The sequence below is a fragment of the Staurois parvus genome, unplaced genomic scaffold (assembly GCF_062004578.1).
Source record: "Staurois parvus isolate SC_StPar_1 unplaced genomic scaffold, SC_StPar_1.0 ptg000130l, whole genome shotgun sequence".
Lineage (NCBI taxonomy): Eukaryota > Metazoa > Chordata > Amphibia > Anura > Ranidae > Staurois > Staurois parvus.
This window is the reverse complement of record NW_028317926.1, coordinates 4,734,083-4,751,260: the sequence shown is the minus strand read 5'-3', so window position 1 is coordinate 4,751,260 and position 17,178 is coordinate 4,734,083. Positions and strand designations below refer to the sequence as shown.

The following is a 17,178-nucleotide window of genomic DNA, read 5'->3' as shown; positions in this document are numbered from 1 at the left end:
ACAAAATGTTGCGCCATTTCTCTTTAGGCCATTCAATGTGTTTGGCAGATTGTAACCTCCTCAGCACATGTAGTTTTTTTCAACAATGGGACTTTGCGGGAGCTTCTTGCCGATAACTTGGCTTCACATAGGCGTCTTCGAATTGTAACAGTACTCACAGGTAACATTAGACCTTCTTTGATTGCCCTGGAGCTGATCATTGGCCAGGCTATTCTTCGATCCATTCGAATGGTAGTTTTCCATTTTCTTCCACGTCTTTCTGGTTTTAGTTGCCATTTTAGATCATTTTAGCTGAGCAGCCTATCAGTTTCTGCACTTCTTTACATGTTTTATCCTTTCCAATCAAGTACGCTGTTCTTCTGAATAATGTCTGGAACAACCCATTTTACTCAGATTTTCAGAGAGAAATGCTTCTATATCCCAGCGTGTACAACATTTGCTGCCTTCATCCTTACATGAGGGCCACTTGTTTGTTTGACACCTGTTTTTTCACAGACTGAATGACTAATTGAACTCCACACAGCTATTATTTTCAACATGCCCCTTTCAATTAGTGATTCAATTACACAGAATCAGCAGCATGCATGTCATGACTGTTGGGTCTGTTGATTTTCTATTACTCTACTACACCTACTAGTAAATTATTTGCCATGTAGAAATATAATTTATACCAAAAACAGTGATTGATCTGGTTAGTGATATTGACAGCTATTATTTGGAACACAACTGTACTAGTGTGGTGTGAACAGGGCACATAGAGAACAGTTGTTTCTTTGTGCCCTTGCAGAACGCATGCAGAAAAACTGATTTCTCTGCACCATGGTGTGAACGAGCCCTTAGTTATATAATTAAATATGGAAATAATATTACAAATCAATAATATACTCTAACAGTACCCTCTCCAGTATCAGTTTATATCTACCAATATGACCATTTTATATTTTCAGTTAGATCTATGCAAATTAACTGTCTCTAAAATCAGCGTCTAGTGATGCGCTCAAATACAAACGGGATCAGCTTAAACATAAGTCACAATTATACTATATACTAATTATACTATGGAGAAGCTGGTTGCTATGGGCTACCCCCTTCCTGTCAGTCACAGTCACCGGTCAGGCACTGCAGATTTAATTTAAAACCCTGGTATTTGTTTGTGGAGAATCGGGACCCGTGATAGGATTTGGCTTACCCCCAGTAAGAGAGAAGACGTGCATTTGACCTGTTATAAATTAAAGGTCAACAAATGAAGGCGAGGGTCCAGCTGTAAATCACGGTTGTGGTGCACATTTACTTAAAGCCTTGCAGAACCGGTGGTGCACATTTAATTAAAGCCTTGCAGCACTGGGATAGTGGGCTCACTCACCGGCAGGATAACGCCCCTACTAGCATCTTTGGAGTTGAAGAGACTTTATGGGACTATTGCCTTTAGTCATACTCTATGATGCTGAATTATTTATGTTTACTATAGTAGAATTTTGACTTATATTTAAGGTGATCATGTTTTTTTTTTTTTTTTTTTTTTTTGAGCAGTGCATGACTTGACACTGATTTTAGTTTGCTATTTCTTTGTGATAAACACACATTGTTTGTGATTGCAGCAGCTTAGTATTGTTTTTACACACATCTTCACACACTGGATTTCATTACAAGCAGTGCCCATTTTTATTTATATTTGTAACTTAACTGTCTCTGTTTATTTTTGTTACTGATTGATACAAATAAGTAGTGAATTGAATCAAAATAGCTATCCTGTAGTAAAAAATACTGACCGTGTATGTTTTTTCAGCCGTGACCGTGTGACATGGAGGAGTGCAGATGAACTCACTTGGTTGTACCAGCAACAAGGCGAGAAACAGAAGCTACACAAATGTTTAATGAATCTCTTTGTATCCCAGAATCTCTATAAAAGGTCTGTGTTCAAAAGCTATTCAAGATATACTGAAATGTAGCAGGAAAATATGTGGTGTAATTAAAGATCAAATAGTCCTAATAGCCACACTAAATTAGCATCAGCAATATGCTTGACCGTGTTTATTGAGTGGAAAGGAATTTTACTCACTATGTTCTTTTGTTATTAGAGGACATTTTGCTGAGCTGCTCGGCTATTGGCAGCTTGTGGGTAAGGACAAAATAGCAATGGCTACAGAATACTTTGATGCTTTGAAGCAGTATGAGAAAATGTGTGAAGGAGAAGAGAGCATGACCTGCTTGGCAGACCTCTATGAAACACTTGGAAGATTTCTCAAAGACCTTGGTCTCCTCAATCAGGTAAGTTGACCTCTTAAATTTGGTTGTAAGGTTATATTTTTTTTCCTAAAGAGGACCTATACTGAAAATCGAAGACTTGCTGTCTTATAGTGGGAATATCTAGTAAGGTTAATTGTAGCTAATAAAATGCATATCCAACCAACTCTTGCCTCTGATGACTGATTTCAAAACACTGTAGTGACAGTTGGCAAAGTCATCACGGTGCTTCTCATTGTTCTCCTGAGAGCCTGCAGGAGAGGAAGCTGCACCTAAGGACCTGTAGTGCAAGGCTTTCCCTACGTCCTTCCTAATTTGTCCATTCTCTTTTCATCACTTCACCACCTCTCCTGCTGCCTATTCTGCTTTTGTTGGATTTGTGACTGCTCTACCTCTTGCCTGTTGATCATTCCCCCCACCAGTCATTTGTTTATAAGTACAATACTGTCAACAGTAATTATCGGGGGTGGTTCTGACATGAGCAAGCAAAGCCCTGTTCTTCCACCACACAAAGGCAGCATGGAGGAGCCATTGCATGTTCAGCTTGGAATAAAGATTATGACACTATAGTATAGGTCCTCTTTAATTGTTTCCAGTACAGCCCAGTTCTGACATTCCTCTCCAAACTCCAAAAATCAGCTTTTTTTTGTTAGAAAACTAATTAGAACCTCCAAACATATATGTTTATTGCAGAGGCCCTAGAGAATAAAATGGTGGGTGTTGCATTTTTTAAGTGCAATTTTTTGGGAAAAAAACTTGAATGACTTTTAATGCACAAAAACACATTATATTACCCAATTGTTTGGTAAAATATAAAAGGTGTTGTTACACTGAGTAAAGAGATACTTAACATATCATGCTTATTAATTACGTACGATCATGGATCTGCGGCAAACTATGGTACCTAAAAATCTCCATAGGCAATGCTTTAAAAGCATTTACAGGTTGTCAGTTTAGAGTTGAACAGGAGGTCTGGTACTAAAATTCTTGCTCTCGCTCGGACGTTTTCAGCAGTATCTCACTTGTGTGGTGTGATTACCATTTACATATGTGTACAGAATCTATGTGCACGTTCGCATTTGCGTGACGGCATATACAGTTTCTGGGAAAACTTTGATAAGCATAATCGCGATCAACTTGGTTAACTGACAGAAAGAGACAAAGGGACATTGTGCTGAATTGTGACCCAGAATAAGAAAACAACTGCTGCAAAAGTGACTGCAGAGCTCAATCATGAAGACTAAGATTGAGCTCTACACTCACTTTTGCAGCAGTTGCTTTCTTATTCCAGGTCACAATTCTGCTCATGTCCTTTTGTCTCTTTTGGTCATTTGACCATGCCGACCGCGCTTATGCTTACCAGACAGCGTTTTCCCAGAAACTGTATACAACGTCATAACCTTTGATACTGTACCTCACGACACAGCCAATAAATTGGCAGCTTTATTCACAGATGTACCAGCTAAGCGGGCATCTACAATTTGCCCTCTTTTGAAGCTCAGTAAGCTCTGACATGACTGTATTACTAGCAGCGCACACAGTGAATGACAAAAGTGAGGCTTTCCACCTGTTAGGTGTCTCATCACACAGCGGAAGCAAAAGAATGTTACATCACTTCCACTTTCAACACAAAACTTGTCATCACTTGTCATCATGTAATGTTTCCATTTTTTTTTTTTTTTTTTTTGTCACCCCTATATGGTGCAATGATCATGTGTTTTATGTGTTACACTGCTTGTGTATAAATCATAATCACAATTTAGATCATCTCAACCAGTGCTATAAGTGTCTTTAGGAGTACCCATGCAGATCCCACAGGTACTTTTACTGGCAGACAGATAAGTAGCATTTTCAGAAGGAGATGTCAGCAATGGTAGCTTTTATGTTTCCCTTTCTATTTTAATATCCTGGTAGATATGTTGTTCTACAGTGATACATCTGTTCATTACTATTTCAGATTTTGGTCACAATCTTTCATTATTCCCATTCTTTGTCCTTGCATTAGGCTGTTACACCACTTCAACGCTCACTGGAGATCCGAGAAACTGCTCTAGACCCAGACCATCCCAGTGTAGCTCAGTCTCTGCACCAGCTTGCAGGTGTCTATATGCAGTCCAAAAAATTTGGGAATGCTGAGCAGCTGTATAAGCAGTCTCTGGAGATAAGCGAGAATGCCTATGGCAGTGAACACTTGAGAGTAGCCTGGGAACTGGATGCTCTGGCTGTACTTTATCAGAAACAGAACAAGTAAGAATTACCAGCCTCAAGAACACAATGCAAATATTTTTTATGAATAATTTGACTTTGATATGCCACAAATTCATCTTTATTGCACTATTTCTAATACTTTGTTTGTTGATTTCTGTGTTTCAAAGATATGAACAAGCAGAACAGCTGAGAAAAAGGTCATTAAGAATTCGACAGAAAGCAGCAAGAATAAAAGGGAGTATGGTATGAACAGGACATAGTTGCACAACATGTACATAGTTGCACAACATAACACCATTAAGGGCCTCAGTAAGTCTAGGTGCCAGATATAGCTGGTTCCAGTGGCAGACAGCAATTTACATACTTACTGACAGTACCTTTACTCCTCTGTGAAGTTGTACAGGGTTCCCTAGACTCCGAGGCTTGTTAATCGGTGAAATTAATCTTGTAGAGTTACATATTTAATAAACATGCCTACTTTCTCTCATCTAAGGTGTCATCAGTTGGTTTTACAGTTTTTGGGACCCACGTGGTATCCCCTGTGTTTGTTCACAATACACTGCCAGAAGGAGGAAATTTTGTAAAAGTGCTGCCCCATTCAGGGACTGCTAAAGAATAACACCCCATGTTTTCCTGCATGCTGCCAGCCTGAACAACTGTCGTTGCCTTTTTAAAGACGTTCTTATGGCAAATATTCCACGTAGCTTTTTTTATTAATATTTTCTACTACAGCTAGAATTCGGTACTGTTTTAACCACTTCCTGTCCGGACACTTTTACCCCCTTCCTGTCCAGGGCAATTTTCAGCTTTCAACGCTATCACACTTTGAATGACAATTGTGCGGTCATGCAACACTGTACCCATATGAATTTTTTACCATTTTTTTGAGACAGATAAAGCTTTATTTTGGTGGTATTTATTCACCGCTGGGATTTTTATTTTTTTTACTATGTAAATGAAATGTCTAAAAATTTTGAAAAAAAAGTGTTTTTTTTATAAAATTTTGCAAATAAATAATATGTCATCATAAATCTTGGCCAAAATTTATTCCGTTATTTTTTTAGTAAAAAAAAAAATCCAAATTAGTTTATAACCAAAAATGATAATTTTTAAACATTTTTTTTTACATTTTTATTTTATTTTTTTATATTATTATTATTTTTTTTTTTTTTTACATACTGGCACCCTAGCAGTACAGTGTCACCATGGTGACACTGTACTACTTGTGGGGGGTGATGAAGATTTTTTTTTTTTACACTGATTGCTTTTACACCCATATAGGATGTAAAAGCAATCATTTCTCTTTCTCTCTGTCTGCATTCTTGCAGTCATTGAGAAGTACTGAGTGAGCTGTGATTGGTCACAGCTTGTCACATGGTACAAGGCTGTTGTGAATAGCCTTGTACCATGTGACCTCTGTGATCATTCACAGATTTCACAGGTAGTAAGCAATGATGTCACAAGTGACATCTTGCTTACTACTTTGCATGTGATCACTGATTCGCCAATCAGTGATCACATGACCGGGACCTCGTACAGAGGTCCCGTCCGACGATCGGTGTTTCACTGTGTCCGGAGGACACAGTGGGCACCGACTCGCGGTGGTGCGCGCTCCCAGGGAGCGCGCACAGCTAGAAAAGGCGGGTACCGTTTAGGAACGGCAACCCGCCCCTGGACTGCCACCGCCCTGCCGTTTATAAACAGCAGGCTGACGGCAAGAGGTTAATAGGTTCTTTCTAGAGTCCAACTCTGGTTTTTCACCCCCTGCAGTTGCTTCCCTTCATTTTCCTCCCACCTCCCCTGGAGGTCCCCCAGTCTGTATGCTCTGCTATTTATTTATTATGACTATCTTTTTTGGAAATGTTAAAGTGTTAATAAACCCACAACAGATAAATAATTCCTAGGTTTGTTTTTCTGGGTACTGGGATAAAACCCAAAATACCCAGAGGGCAGCCACAAAAACATGTGGACATGCCTATCTATTCTGTGAAAAAAACTGGTTACTGGTGAGATGAATAGACTTACACATATATTTAAAAAAACAAAAAAAAAACATTATTTACCACATCATACTGAACACCCAGAGCCAAAAACTTTCTGTGCAGCCAGCAGAATTGGATAAAATTTCCCTACTATCCTGAAAGGAGAAGTCTGTGAAAGAACTAGGTCAAAGGTGCTTTTCTTTTGAACTGAACACAAAAGTAAGTTGTTCCCCACTTTTTATCACTTAGCAGAACAAAACCCACCATTTAACTGTTTTACAGTAGAAAGGTCAAGTTATACATGTTCAATAAATGTTATTAAATTCTTAAAGATGTTCTTCCCTGTGTTTGGAAAAAATTGAAACCGTATTTGTACTATAGCTGCTGACTTTTAATAATAGGACACAAATCTGTCTTGGGATCCAGCGCCATCTTCACTCAAATTTGTTCTTTGCCAGTCCCCAGCGTTGTCATGTTTACTGTGGGCAGCCAGATGCTATTTCCTGCGGCTTCACAGCCAGCTTCCCACTGCGCATGCACAAGCCGCACTGCACATCCTAAAGGATCCCGCAGCCTTCTGGACCTGTGAGACGTCCAAGAAGGTTTCAGGCGGCAGGGAAGGGGGGGGGGACTTCTGGTAGATCTGCCACAGAAGTGGGAGCTAGTACCTGTCAAGACCAGGTACCTGGTCCCCCCCTTCCAAAAAATAAGTGCCAAGCATAGATGAGGATGTGGGAGGAGAGCATAGAACAGAACCTCCCCTTTTGGGTGAAGTTCCTCTTTATGCTTACCTATATGATTTATGCAATGTTTTCATTTACATTCTGCCTACTAGCATATGTCCAGTGTATGCTACATTTAAAGCATTCCTCTGTTGATAACCTTCACAGTTGATCTTTTAAGCCCTCAAATGTCTGGAGAGATATCTGGTGAAGTGTGCAGAACCATTGCCATTGCAGATCTAAATAGAGACCAAGATGGCACTGTGCTCAATGGAGAGGAGGGTTTAGTTCCGCTTAAGTGCTTAAGGAAGTGCTGTATAGATGCTGGCATTGGGGTGTAGAGATAGTCCACTGTTGAGTATACAACACACTGATCTTGTCAGTACTATTATTTTTATTGCTTCCCCCCACCCCCTCCCTGCTGGGAGAACACAATAGCTCCTTGGGAGGGATTCCCCCATCAATACTAATGTATTCATGGGGGAATCAAGCGATTTTCTTTCTGTAGTTGTAGAAAAGAAAAACGCATCATCTATGGCTGACTTAAGAGTGCTTCAACTCATAAGTACTCAATGGAAAGTGCTTATCTTTCCCAGCAGAACTCTAACACTTGTTCTTTTTTACTCTTCAGTATGGGTTTGCATTATTAAGGCGTCGTGCTCTTCAGCTGGAGGAACTAACGCTGGGCAAAGACACTGCTGACAATGCTCGAACGCTGAATGAACTTGGAGTTTTGTATTATTTACAGAATAACCTTGAGTAAGTATTGATTCTTGACATGAAGAAGTCATTTTGGCCTACTTAAAATTCAGCAAAAGGCTCTTTACTATCTGTCACATTAATGTTTGTGCATTTCAGCAGCCTGATAATTTTTTGTTTATCAAGTTCAGAATCAGAGTAGAGAAAAATGTTTGCAAAATCTATTTAAAAAAAAAAGAATGGCTTGATCAAGAGAAGAAGCCTTTCTTTTCTAAGGGCATTAAGTGCAATTTTCTATTTGATGATGTTACTGCCCTTTTTTAGAACAAATATTCTAGACTCGACACAGACTTTTCTCAAGTTGCAAAGTCTACTGACCTGTCCTTTGAAGACATGGGGATGCTTAAGGACTGCATGAATAAAAGGATGGACCTGCTTGTAAAGCGAGGTTGGGAATCCATATTTACTAACTGCAAGCTGGCTCTTGCTACTACTTGTGTGGCCCATAATCTTGAATAATTGCTGACGGAAATGCAACCACATCTGGAAACAGGTGTACACCAAGAGAGAAGAGATGTGGAAATTTTCTCCCACATAGAGGGGTTTATCACTGATGCCTAAGCAGAGTTAATCTGCCTATACATGGATTGCAGTTTGGCTGGTTCAGCAGGGACTGGCTAAATTTCAATCCAATTTCTGTTGTTGCACAGAAGTCGGTGTACTGATTGACTTCTGTTCAACCACCTTGTTGGATTTTAGCTGCTCGATCCCCGCTGTCAGAATACAAAGACACGGTGGGGAAGATACCCCCACCCATCTTGAAGCTTTGAATGGGGGAATCGGGTCATTTTTTTTTTTCAAACCGTTGGGTAGAATGAAAAAAACTGACTCCTCTATGGCCAGCTTTACTAAGAACATTTGCTAAATCTGCAGCTCTCACCAGCTTTTTCCCACACAGCCTTATGGCTCAACATTTGGCTCAAAGATCATGCTGTAGAAGTTCACCTTTTGTGGCATTACCTTTTCCAGAGATTTGCTGTTTGGCCCTGATTTAGAAGTAGTGGAACATACAGCTGATAGAAGGCCTTTTTCCATAAAAGAAGAAAAAGGCATTTTTTTTATAAAACAAAAAACCAAGGGCAGAGGTCTGAGGAAGTTAAACATGGCCAGGCCAAAAAACAAGTCAAAGGAGGGTGTTTTATTTATCCTATTAACTTGCTTGTGGTAGTAAGGTTGGGACCCTTCCTGTCACAATGGCAAAGGCAAACCTTAACATTTATATTTGGAGGCTCATAGGAGAAGGCTACCTTCTGGAGTTTTCATATATGCCATCTTCAAAGTTTTTTCTGGCAACTTCTTCCCTAAAAGATCTCAGGAAAAAGCCTTGGATTTGATATTGCTGCTATCGGAGCTAGTGTATGAAAAATCATTGATACCTGTACCTATATTCCAGTGGCAGTACGCTGGGAAAGGATAAGACACTTCCAGTTCATAGCTCTTCCATTTGGTCTATCCTTGGCACCCAGGATACTCATAAAGGTGATGACCGAGGCCTTGGCATCCCCGAGACTTCATGGAACTTCTGTAATCCCATACCTAGAAATCTTCTCTTCTTTGCCATCTTGGGGGATCAACTGAAGATAGATCTGCCAACAGTCCTGACCTATCTTAAGCATTGAGGTTAGATTATAAATTTAGGACGTACCTGTCTGACTTTTTCTCAGAGGAAAAGATTAAATTTAATGGCAGCTCTTCAAAAAAAAAAAGCTAGTCTCCGTCCACATTGCAGTGTTGGTAGTAGGTCTGAATTCATTATTTATTCCAGCAGTCCAGTGGGTGAAGTCCCACCTGCAGATTCTCTGGTGCTTCTTGCGGAAGGTATGGGGCTGAATTCAGCCTTCCCTAGACAGCCTGATTATTCTTCTTCCAAAAGTGAAGATTCATCTGATAGTGGAAAGAGAAACTCAATGTCTTGATGAGACGTCTGTGGTCCTTTCCTGTGTTCTAGAGACTTACAAACAGATTCATGTGGCTGGGGGCAAACTAAGATGGGAAATTAGCTCAGGGCTCCTGGTCCAAATTGAGTCCAGGAAGTCCTTCAACTGGAGAGGGTTGAGAGCAGTTTGGGAAGCTCTGCAAACCTTTCAACAAGATCTAAGGTGTCAACATCTCCAGGTTCTGTCCAACAATGCAACAACTGTGGCATTCCTAAACAAGCAGGTAGCTTATCCCTGTTTTATCTGGCAAACAAGATAACTGGCTTGTATCTCCTTTCTTTTTTGGAAGTCCAGCTCAAGGGGACTCTCAAGTCTACTTGCCAGTTGTTTGATTTGTCCTCCATTTCAGGAATCAAAGAATTCTGAGTCCGTGAGTATTTCTTATGGTGGTAGAGAAGTGGGGGTCCTCACAAATTGATCTGTTTACCAACCAGTTAAATGCAAAAGTGGAAAATTTATTTTTCTTGAGCTTTTTGGAGGTTGCTTTTGGTTTAGTGTTAGCACAACCTTAGGAATTTTGCCTTTGCTATGCATTCCTTATTTTTAAGATCCTGCTGCACGGTTAACAAATTGAGAAAACTAATACCACTCTAATGCAATTGGCTCCGTTTTGGACAAAAGGGCCATGGTTCACCACGCACTTTTGCCTAATGGCAGCTCCTCATCTGAGTTCTTTACTCTGCAGTTAAAACTTAAGATTGCGGCTTGGTGTCTTTAGAAAAGCTGTTGAAAAACAAAGGTCTATCAGACAAGGTGGAATGAACCCTTCTTTCCAGCAGGAAGAAAGTCACCAGGGCTATTTGTGGCAAAACCTAAAAAGTATTTTCTGCCTGGTGTCAGTAGATGAGTTTGTAGGGATTCCTTCCACCTTAGAATTTCTTCAGGATGGTGTCAATCAAAGACTTGCTGTAAAGTATCCTTAAAGTACAGGTTGCAGCATTGAGTGTTTTTTCTGGAGATAAGATTAGCTACAAAATCTCTTCTGTCTTTGAAAAAAGTTGAGAGTTCCATTACCTTTTGTACCACTAGCCCCTCCCTCCTAGATTGTAAGCTCCAAGGAGCAGGGCCCTCCTTTCCCTCTTGTATGGAACTGTATTGTTGCTGTATTGACTCCCGTTATATTGTAAAGTGCTGAACAAACTGTTAGTGCTATATAAATCCTGTATAATAATAATTAAACTTGTGTGAGATGTTACTTGGAGAAGAGACAGCTGATTCACCTAAGAAAGCCATACTTGCTAACCCCTGCTTGGCTATGGAAATACTTTATGTATAGACTGCAGGGCTGCTGTTAGAAACCACGGGGCCCCATACAGTCAACCTGATAGGGCCCCCCCCCCCAAAAAAAAAGTTTACTATGTTTCCATTGTAATGGACACAGTGGGTGATCGGTATTGATCACTCATTGTGCTCATTCAGGAAAGGAAGGGGCAGGTAAATGTGACATATTTACAGGACCCTTCCCCCACTCTCCATCATGAAGGATCCTATTATGTGCTTGCAACTGCCGGTGGGAACGAAAGGAGGGAGGCCAGCAGGACTGCAGGGGTGGGGGCACACAGGGGGGGCTTGGGCAGCAGGGGGAAATGTATGGTGCACAGGCAGGGTGATGGGTGTACCGGGGGGAATTACTGAAACCGATCCTGTGTATTGCTCTCTCTGCAGCAGCTGAAAGCCAGCAGGAGGGAGAGGAGAAGAAGCCAACTTTCAGCTGCTTCGGAAAGAACCATACAGGGGATTGGTTCAAGTAACTTCCCCCCCACCATGCCGATCACCCTCCCTGCACACATCCAATTCCCCCAGATGCCTGAACCCCCCTGCTGGCCTGGGCCCCGTACAGGAGGACCAGTGGTACCCCCTTATCCATGGCCCTAATAGACTGACTAATGGTACAATTAAAGAAGTGTGAGTATATAAACTAGACTCTGATGCTAGAAATGTATATCTAGTGTCTTTAATGTTATTGTGATGCAAGGTCTTTGTTATTGTTTCACATTTTTGTCTCCTGCCTAATATAGAACAGCGGAAATGTTTCTTAAACGTTCACTGGAAATGAGGGAGCGGGTTTTAGGTCCAGATCATCCAGACTGTTCCCAGTCTCTCAATAATCTGGCTGCACTATATAATGAGAAGAAGCAATACGACAAGGCGGAGGAGTTGTATGAGAGAGCATTAGATATAAGGAAGAGAGCTCTGTCTCCAGACCACCCGTCTTTGGCCTATACCGTGAAACATTTAGCTGTGCTGTATAAAAGAAAAGTAAGTAAACCTTGTATTTATTCCACAAGACTAAGCCCTGGTTCACACCGATGCTGTGCGGAATTCGCAGCGTTTTCAGTGCGAATTCCGCACCGCATCAGAATCGCACCCCTTTCATGCGAATTGCTGCGGTTGTGTATGTTAAGTTAACAACACCCCGAAAGCGGCCCGCAAAACATGGTGCGATGTTCAAAATCGGATCGCATAGGTGTGAATACCTATGCTATCCGATTCTACTGCGGACCCAAAAAGTGGTCCTGCACATTTTTTGGTGCGAGTGCGGTGTGAATAGAGCCATACAAAATGTATGGCTCCGATCGTACCGCACACAAATCGCATGTGATTTGCACAGGAATGCATTGCAGTTCCTGTGCGAATCATATGCGGTATATTGCACCACACATATGTGAACCCGGGCTAAAACCATGCCATATATAGAATACAATAAGCTTTGTAATTCAACTGGAGCAAATAAAGTCAGAGTGGTTACAAATAAGAGAAAGCATTAACAGTGACCAACAGTGTGCAACCATTCACAGCCACTCAGCTTCCAGGTAATGAAAGTCACACCAGTGAAAGAGAAATTGAATTTTTGTAGTTTTGGATAGACTGGGGAAGAGTTAGCACCTGTGTTAATTTTTAATTGCTATCTCAGATTTCCATTCAGTAACTAAAGCTGGCCATAGATGGACTATCGGCCGGTTCAGCAGGGACTGGACAAAATTCTATCCATCTATGGGCAGGCTGGTTGTACTGAAGTTGATCGATAAGCCTGTCAGATCTTTTTCATGGGATCACTGCCGATGGCTATAGCTTCCAGAAATGATCATTGTGTTCTGCCGGCAGCGAAGGCTCCCCCCTGGCAGAATGCAATAGCGGTGTGTGAGGGAAAAACACAGTCAATGTTGATGGGGGAATTGAGCAATTTTATTTTCTTCCACCCGTGGTAGAAGGAAAGAAAATTGTGTGATCTATGGGCTGCCTAAATGAATTGTAAAAACTCCCCCTATGAAAATTATACGAATTAGTAGGATATTTATTTTATTTCAGGTATTTCTATAGTGCCGTCAATTTAAGCAGCACTTTACATACAGTTGTGTTCAGTCAGACCTAACTAACCTGATCAATCACTGTTTTTGGTAGAAATTATATTTCTACATGGCAAATAATTTACTAGCAGGTGTAGTAGAGTAATAGAAATCCAACAGACCCAACAGTCATGACATGCATGCTGCTGATTTTGTGTAATTGAATCACTAATTGAAAGGGGCATGTTCAAAATAATAGCAGTGTGGAGTTCTATTAGTGAGGTCATTCATTCTCTGAAAAACAGGTGGCAATTATTGCCCTTATTTAAGGAAGGAAGGCAGCAAATGTTGTACATGCTGGTTACAGTGCATTTCTCTCTGAAATTCTGAGGAAAATGGGTCGTTCCAGACATTTGTTCAGAAGAACAGCGTACCTTGATTAAAAAGTTGATTGGAGAGGGGAAAACATATAAAGAAGTGCAGAAAATGATAAGCTGCTCAGATAAAATGATCGCAAATGCTTTAAAATGGCAACCAAAACCTGAAAGACGTGGAAGAAAGCGAAAAACTACCATTCGAATGGATAGAAGAATAGCCAAAATGGCAAGGACTCAGCCAACAATCAGCTCCAGGAAGATCAAAGAAGGTCTAAAGTTACCTGTGAGTACTGTTACAATTAGAAGACGCCTATGTGAAGCCAAGCTATCTGCAAGAAGCCCCCGCAAAGTCCCACTGTTGAAAAAAAGACATGTGCTGAAGAGGTTACAATTTTCCAAAGAGCACATTGACTGGCCTAAAGAGAAATGGCGCAACATTTTGTCTACTGATGAAAGTAAGATTGTTCTTTTTAGGTCTAGTGGCCGGAGACAGTTTGTCAGACGACCCCAAACACTGAATTCAAGCCACAGTACACTGTGAAGACAGTGAAGCATGGTTGCGCAAGCATCATGATATGGGGATGTTTCTCATACTACGGTGTTGGGCCTATTTATCGCATACCAGGGATCATGGATCAGTTTGAATACATCAGAATACTTGAAGAGGTCATGCTGCCTTATGCTGAAGAGGAAATGCCCTTGAAATGGGTGTTCCAACAAGACAATGACCCCAAACACATCAGTAAACGTGCAACATCTTGGTTCCAGACCAACAAGATTGACGTTATGGAGTGGCCAGCCCAATCCCCGGATCTTAATCCAATAGAAAACTTGTGGGGTGACATCAAAAATGCAGTTTCTGAGGCAAAACCAAGAAATAGAGAAGAACTGTAGAATGTAGTCCAATCATCCTGGGCTGGAATACCTGTTCACAGGTGCCAGAAGTTGGTTGACTCCATGCAACACAGATGTACAGCAGTTCTCAGAAACAGTGCTTATACAACTAAATATTCATTAAGTGATTCAAAGGAAAGTAAAATCTTCAAACATTTTTCAGTTTATATAGTGAATGTTTGAGTTTGTAAAGAAGAATACAAACACTGCTATTTTTTTGAACAGTCTAATATTCACTTTTCTTTAATTTTTTTAGAGTAACAACACACATTTGATCTATTTTTCTTCACATTTTGATTTGGAATAGAATGTGTAGTGTTCCCAATGTATTTGTGTGTATGGAAATAAAAGCTATTAGAAGGATTTTGAGCTTTATTCACTTTTTTCAACACACTACTATTATTTTGAACACAACTGTGTATATATATATATATATATATATATATATATATATATATGTGTGCATATATATATATATTATATATATATATAGTGGAAGGCAGTCCATAGTTTTGTGTTTAGGTGTTTATCGGATTTTTTCCTCCAGTTTAGCAATATATTCACTTACACTATAAGTATCCTTTTTCCCTGAAGGAGAAATAAGTGTGTGTGAGTGCGATCTCGATGATTTCAATGTAGACTTTTGGAGGAGATCCTAGGATGGTGAAATACCATCCATATGTAGAATGTTAGAATACAGAGAAATGAAAACTGTATTACCATCAATATGGCTGTTAATATGCAAAGATTTAGGAGCCCGTGTGGTCAAGATGGTTCTCTCAAAAAGTAATCCAGGGACAGTTATGAAGGAGGTTAGTAGTGTTCTGAATATAGCTGGATGTATTTCTTATTATGAGCTTCTGGATATATTCTACTTAGCTATGTTAGTGATACTGTACCAGATTAGTGTTAGGCTGCCCAGGGATTCCATTCTTTTGTAGTTTGGGTATCATGTAAAAAGCTTCCGTGTTGGATATGAAATCCATGATGTGAAATGGTAATGAATAAAGTTCCTTTGTGTATTGTGCGGCACATTCATAGCGTTTGTTTTGAAATCTGTCTGTTTTCTCTTGAAAACAACAGTATCCATACAAACCTCTGCACCTTTTCATCTCTTTGTCTGTTGGTTTATTATGTTTCTATTATTTTTTTTAGAACCCTTAAATCGTACGGAATAGTAGGAATGCTGCAAAATTCTCCTTATTCCTGTTCTTGTTCTGCCATCCAGTGGTAGACCTTATAATGGCAGCTTTTATTAGTATTTATATTTTGTACTGATGCTTTATAACCATTATAACCTGTATAGTTATAAAGTCCTGCTGGGTCCCAAGTCTTACTCCGTAGAAGCCATGGTTTCCATACATTGCACTGATGATGGCCAAATAACTTGAAACATCTATATGCAGGTTGGGCCCATGATATTAGGCTATATTTTCACTATTCACCAGCTGTTCTTTATTGCATTTGACCAGAGGGACCCTTTACATGTCTGTATATATTAACCAAACTGTCATTGAAGTGAACCTGTGCTTTGCTTTGCCTCTACGTTGCAAAAAAAAACAAAACATTAATTTAACTTCCACCCTCCCAGCTGCAAATTTTTTCTTTTCTGCCCTTCAGCCAGCGGATGCAGGGACAAATACCTGGTACTTGTGAGTATTGGGGCATCTGGCTTACCTCTTTGACATGAGAGCAGTGTGGTGCTGAATTATTGCCAGCTCAGGGACCCGGTGCTGTCCCAGTGGGGCAGGAAGAAAGTCCTCAGACCTTGTGAAGAGTTTATACAGGTCCCCCTGTCTGGGAAGCAAAATAAAGGTCAATATGTGCATCTGGAGAAAAGGGAAGTTAAAGCAGATCTCCATGCTTCATCTTTCCATTTTTTTGTTTGTCCTTTATCAAAGAAGTTGCATTGTACAGTTCGATTAAAAAAACATAAAATAATGGACTTACACAGAAAGTCTCGCAAGTAGCGGTACCAAAACGGAACAATGTGTAGTACAAAAATAAGGATACAGAATACTGCAGACTTCAAATTGTTCAACTTTCACTGGGACGTGGGAGTTACATAAGATGCATCATGAGGAATCCTCCAACACACACTCATGGGCTCTAAAAAATGCAACCAAATAAAATGTTTACCCTGGTACCTCCTATTTTACTTCAGAGACACCCAGATTTCAGGTGTGATCCAGTTAAGGAATGTTAGAAACAGACAACACATAATGACATAGAGCTACAAATGACATGTCCCACAGCTGGGCGGGGGGTATGGGAGGGTGAGGAGAGGAAGGGGAAAGCCAGAGAAGAATAAAAGAGAACAAAGAAATTGGAGCCGGGTACTGGACATCGTCAAAGAGAAGCGTGAAAGAACTATGGGGACCGACTCTCTCGTCCTGGGGCTCGACAGCAAGAGCCCCCAATCTCTAAGCTCATTGACTTTAGAGAACCAGAGGTACTTAAAGGGCGGGTTCACAAACCTTCAGCGAGAGGAATTCACGCCTTGGCATCTATTAACAACTCGATAGCGAGAGAGGCTTTATATTTCTTGATAGGTCGCTCTTATAGCTGCAGCAGACATACTGCTGGCTTCCCTGCCAAGCCAACATTGGTCAGTTTTTTGATGACACTTCTTCCCAGAACGGTCTGATTTTTGGACAGTCCCAAAAAATATGCTGCATTGTGCTACCTTCAGCAACTCACTGCCAGCACGTACTAGGTACCTGGAGAAAAATACGGTGCAAAGTGATGGACACTCTGTACCACTTGGT

The 17,178-nt window shown here is 40.5% G+C and overlaps 1 protein-coding gene across 1 annotated transcript in view; it reads left to right on the top strand.

Moving 5' to 3' along the window:
- NPHP3 (nephrocystin 3) overlaps window positions 1–17,178 on the top strand; it is a 125,446-nt gene that overhangs the window by 89,990 nt on the left and 18,278 nt on the right. Inside the window, exons 20-25 of the mRNA XM_089672535.1 lie at window positions 1,787–1,909; window positions 2,079–2,268; window positions 4,250–4,491; window positions 4,620–4,695; window positions 7,788–7,915; window positions 11,871–12,111. Of these exons, the coding sequence (XP_089528661.1) occupies window positions 1,787–1,909; window positions 2,079–2,268; window positions 4,250–4,491; window positions 4,620–4,695; window positions 7,788–7,915; window positions 11,871–12,111 (1,000 nt within the window). The remainder of the gene's footprint in view (window positions 1–1,786; window positions 1,910–2,078; window positions 2,269–4,249; window positions 4,492–4,619; window positions 4,696–7,787; window positions 7,916–11,870; window positions 12,112–17,178) is intronic.